The 5000-nt window shown below is 33.7% G+C and overlaps 1 protein-coding gene across 1 annotated transcript in view; it reads right to left on the bottom strand.

Annotated features, from left to right (window-relative positions):
• The window catches only part of LOC144038817 (uncharacterized), a 15117-nt gene extending 10969 nt beyond the window's left edge, over positions 1–4148 (bottom strand). The window contains exons 1-4 of the mRNA XM_077551561.1: positions 3303–4148; positions 3048–3210; positions 1038–1230; positions 241–303 (exon numbers count right to left, since the gene is read on the bottom strand). Coding sequence (XP_077407687.1) covers positions 241–303; positions 1038–1230; positions 3048–3210; positions 3303–3420 — 537 coding nt within the window. The 5' untranslated portion in view covers positions 3421–4148. The remainder of the gene's footprint in view (positions 1–240; positions 304–1037; positions 1231–3047; positions 3211–3302) is intronic.
• Positions 4149–5000: the final 852 nt, after the last annotated feature.

Raw genomic sequence — 5000 nt, 5'->3', positions numbered from 1 at the left:
GTTGGATGGTTGGTTTTAAAGAGTTTTTATTTCTTTTTTTGGCCATATCGCTCAGCCCCAGACTAAAGTATACAATCAATCCAATATTCATTTGTTGCACGTCTTTGCAATACACATATTGCATGAGCCATTCGTGCGCCAAGATTTTTTCCATATATTGTGCAGCCCTAGTATCTCCACCCTCCACTAATTTCTTGCTTCTGAAAACCGATTTCAACATTAAAAAATAAATCTTGTCACCTGGTCAACTTTGGCGCAGTCTGTGATCGCTGTGTCTTCATCAGGTTGTTTTTCAGTGGAAACCTGGGGTAGATGAATAGAAAAATACCAATACAATTAAATTCTTATTAAGACAAGACTGTTATAATGTAATTTCATGTAATCATAAATGTGCGACCAGTAATTCTAGTATGTCACATGTATGACACAATATCCAAATGTCATGATAAGAAATCACGATATGATAATTAACATGATGTGAGGTTGGCGATACATTAACTGAGAGAAAAAAAATCACAATATTGTAAAAAATGAAATAAAATAAAAAATAATAATGATATTGAGAAAAGAATTGTGTTTTTGTAAATAACAGTGACAAAAGAGTTGGCCAGTATTTTTACCGTCGGGTGTTTCTATTGGCTCAGTGGTTCAAAGTTTCATTGTATAATCATAATTAATCCTTTATGTTTTGTCAAAACTTGCACGATAAAATGTTACTAAAAATCCCTATAGACAGTTTACGCAAGTTTTTAAATCAGTAATGCAGTGAAACGGGAGGAGAAATTCTATATTTTACCTTGTAATTCAATTACTGTACAGTGTCCACTAAATTTCCATATACCGCTCTTAAAATTTTTAATTATGGGCTACTGTGTTCCTTTTTTTTTTATGTTGCTGAGGCATAATCATGTAAATATACAATAGGTCTTTTCAGTATTTTACCAAAGATGCACCTGTTCATAGTGACAATACTGGGAAATTAACCTAAATTCAAACAGCAAGCCATTAACTCTTTGTGAAAATGAACTTGTCTCTACCTTTAGTCTCCATGGAAAATCAAAATTGCCATAGTTGTAGGTTATTTCCTCCCCTGGCTCAATGTCCTTTGTCGCAAACAAACAGAGATGGGGCTGTCCGTCTACAGTGATTCTCTGCATTTTGCTGTTTGGGCTGATGTGTTCATCATTGACGAGTCTCCCAAGTGAATTATCGTCTCTGGCTGCATCAATGCTGAAATTGTTAAATAAAATAAAAAAGACAAAATTAATAAAACTATCAAGACAAGCACGCATGGTCTGTATTAATAACCCCCACCTCTTCCACTATAATGTCAATGGTAAAATACAAAATGATTATAAAAAAAAAAAAAGTACACCCAACTCAGTTTATCAACATCTGGACACTAATTTCAAAATTAGTTATTTCAGGTCAGAAAATATGTTTAACTTCATGAAACTGAGTGAAGCTAAATTTGATTTCCGTACCGTAGGCATAGTCGGTCTGAGTGTTCATCAAAAACTAGAAATTTTATTCCTAAAATAAACATTTAAGCCACTGTAATACCATGCAGTTTGACCATGAGCACTATTGCTTAAATTCATAAAAATAAAAATAAAAATAACCATGCTTACGATGATCAATTCAAAATAAAAATAAACTCAACATGTCAAATATGGCCATTTAGATTTTAGGAACACAACTTTAAGCCATTAATACCTTGTTATTTTATGCATGGACAATATATAAAATAATGTTTCTGCCTCATATTGCGCTTAAAGTTGTGTTCCTAAATCCGAAACAGCCATATTAAAAATGTTGTGTTGATTTTTTGTTTAATTTACTGGGCAATAAGAATGTTACAGAATAAATGAAAGCAAGGTATAGAACCTTGCTTTCATTTATTCTCTTTTCTGCTGATCTGAAAAACGATCCGATCCGAACCGTGACTTTTGTGATTCTTTGCACCACCAATAGTTGTCGCCATGTTTGTTCCTATTTACAAATTAAACAGAATGAAACACGGATTCGACTACAGTTTTCACACTATTCAAATGATCGAGGTACTCCCATTCTCTCTTGATAAAACTTATTATTTAACATTAAGATTTTTGAGACAAATGTTCATTCCACTTAGTCTGTTCACCATTTTTGGGGGGTTATTACTGTCAGAAAATGTTTCAGATTAAATTAGCAGGTGCCGCAATGGTTATAATTAGAGAAAGTTACAGTTGTGCTTGAAAGTTTACATACCATTGGGGTTGTGTAAACTTATGAGCACAACTGTAAATGTACAAAACCTTAACGTTGCTTAATGACACTAAAATGCTATTAATAGTCACCGAAATTCACAAGCATATCTCTACTAATGTCAACTTCAACCTCTGGAAAATATCAAAACAATTGCCACAGTATTTTGGATTTTATGGGCATTATGCCGGTTTCTCACCATTATAATGTGCTCACATAAGTTTACACAACCCTAGGGTATGCTTTCAAGTACAACTGTAAGTTGACTTTAGTTTTACTCATCCACCAAAAAGAGAATCAAGCATTCAACGCTTCTGAACATTAAATGGAATTTACTTTAACATAGTTGAGAACTCAAATTTAAGTCACTGTAGTCTATTTTGAAAACTGCACACTTTTGATAAATTCTGGTAATGATATGCATTTGACTTAATTTGAGTATTGAACACTCACAGTAAATACGTTGACATCTAATATGTCTAAGATTTATTTATTCACTCGTTTTGTGTTATTTTGTTCTACCCGTCTTTATTGCATGACTGATATTTATTCCATGTACAGCATTATGTATGCAGCGATGGTTATTTTAAAGTCCTTTAGAAATAAAGTTGAGCAAGTCACACAATTTATGAGTAAATTAATTTGCTTGTTCTTCCCAAAATAGTCAACTTAACTCAACTTATGTTTTACAACATAGTAAAATCACTATACAAAGTAGCAGCCTGCAGGTGTTTATATTTTTTAGGGCGACTCCCAAAAAAAGCCTAAATTAAGTATGACAACACACCATATAAACATACCATAGTGTTTTTCCATTGAAGCGAAATTCAAACATGAAAACCTTCAGGGCATCATGATATACTCTCAGCCTGTTTTCACGTTCCTGTTTGCTTACAAGTTCTCCTCGGTATTCAATAAGAAAGTCTCCCTTCTGAAAGGAGCAGGTACTGAACACTCCTCGACCTTACAAAGAAAAAAAGGACACATCAGAAATATTTCATTATAACAATAATGAAAACTAGGCCCATACTAAAGAATATTTTACCAATACTCACCTTTGAATGAATTGATATATTTTATGGTGAAGCCATGCTTTTCTTTACCCAAGGATGAAAAGTATGCTGCCTCTTCTTTGGGCTTAACTTTTGCCCTCTGTCGCCTCATGACTGACATGTTAGTGAAGATAATGATCTAAAGCTATAGAAAAAAATGAGTTTCAATTAGTTTGATAGGTAACTTGTCGCAGATGTTTTGAAGTTAACTTTCAGTGTACCTTGAAAGCCTGTACAGTGTGCAGTAAATGTGCCAAAGAAGATAAAATACAGCTCTGCTAAACATTTTCATAAATGAAATGTAATGAACACTAACAGACTTTACTGAAATATTTTTATTGAAAGAACAAACGTAAGAAAACACAAATGCAGCAATTTACCAAATTATAAGTGATTACTAAGCCATTGTTTAGAACAAACAAGAGTAACTGTGAATTAAATTAATGACATAATGACATACTAAGTTAGGATGGTCGGCCTTTTATTCAGAGTAATTAACTTCATTACTCCGCCATACAGGGACATAAAACGTTTACTAGTACTTTCCTTAGTATATTTTCACATCACAAACCAGCCTATTAAACCACCCTGTTATGGCTTTCCTCTTAAAATTTTCAATTAGCATTTATCTTACTCAACAGACAGTTAGCTTTGCTATGCTAACTGTCGCTAACAAAAGCGTAGCAATTCTAAATAATTATCTGCATCCATCATAATCAACAAACTTTTGGTTTTGCTGCACTGACACTGAACTTGCATTATAATTCATTGCCGCGAAATTGTAAGGAGCAATGCACACGAGCGACCAACATTAAAAAAAAAAAAAAAAAGGAGGAAAAATGTCGGACTTTAAACCTACCTTATTAGCACAGCTGCAAGCCATCTGCGTTGAGTGGACGTCTCGTGAAGTAATTAGAGCAGGGGGCGGTTCTCTATCTGCTCGATGATGTCACTTCCGTACTCCGGGCAATATAATAAATCAAATTTAAATCAACAAATTGGTTCAGTTGTTGGATTATGAACATTGTTGATAAGAGTGGCTATTGTATGATTTACAGTTTTACAGTAAAAAAAAAAAAGATCACATTTAAAATTAACCCCAAAGGCTCATATACTAAATTAATTACCAGAGACGAAAACAAAGGATATTATTGCTAGAATTATAGATAGTTTTTTAATCGTAAAATGTGATTTTAGTTTTTTTTTTTTTTTTAAGTTATTTTTTAAATTTCATTAATGAAAATGTTTTTTTTGCTTTAGTAAATAAAATAACCTTGCTGCTGTCACACAGTTGCGGTCCGAGGATGTTTTGGTATTATAGTTTAGTAATGGATGCATGTGTTCTTTGGCAAAATTGTAAGCGAGCCCAATTCCTTGGCTTAAAAGCAACCTTGCAAATGAATGGTCACATGATGCTTTACTGTTGGCATGAAGCAGGACTAATGGTAGCGCTCACCTTTTCTTCTCCAGACAAGCATTTTTCCAGATGCCCCAAGCAGTTGGAAAGGGGGTTAATCAGAGAAAATAACTTTAACCTTTTTTCCCTTATTTTGGTCTGTATTTATGGAATCCCTTTTTCACTGGTCACACCAGGCAATCTTCCAAAAGTCTTACTGCCTCACCATGGGTGTAGATTGACTCATACCTGCTTACTGCCATTCCTGAGCAAGCTCTACACTGGTGGTGAATCAACTTTGAGAG

This window comes from Vanacampus margaritifer, chromosome 18, assembly GCF_051991255.1.
Source record: "Vanacampus margaritifer isolate UIUO_Vmar chromosome 18, RoL_Vmar_1.0, whole genome shotgun sequence".
NCBI classification, from domain to species: domain Eukaryota; kingdom Metazoa; phylum Chordata; class Actinopteri; order Syngnathiformes; family Syngnathidae; genus Vanacampus; species Vanacampus margaritifer.
The sequence above is the reverse complement of the archived record's forward strand: the minus strand, read 5'-3'. Positions and strand labels throughout refer to the sequence as shown.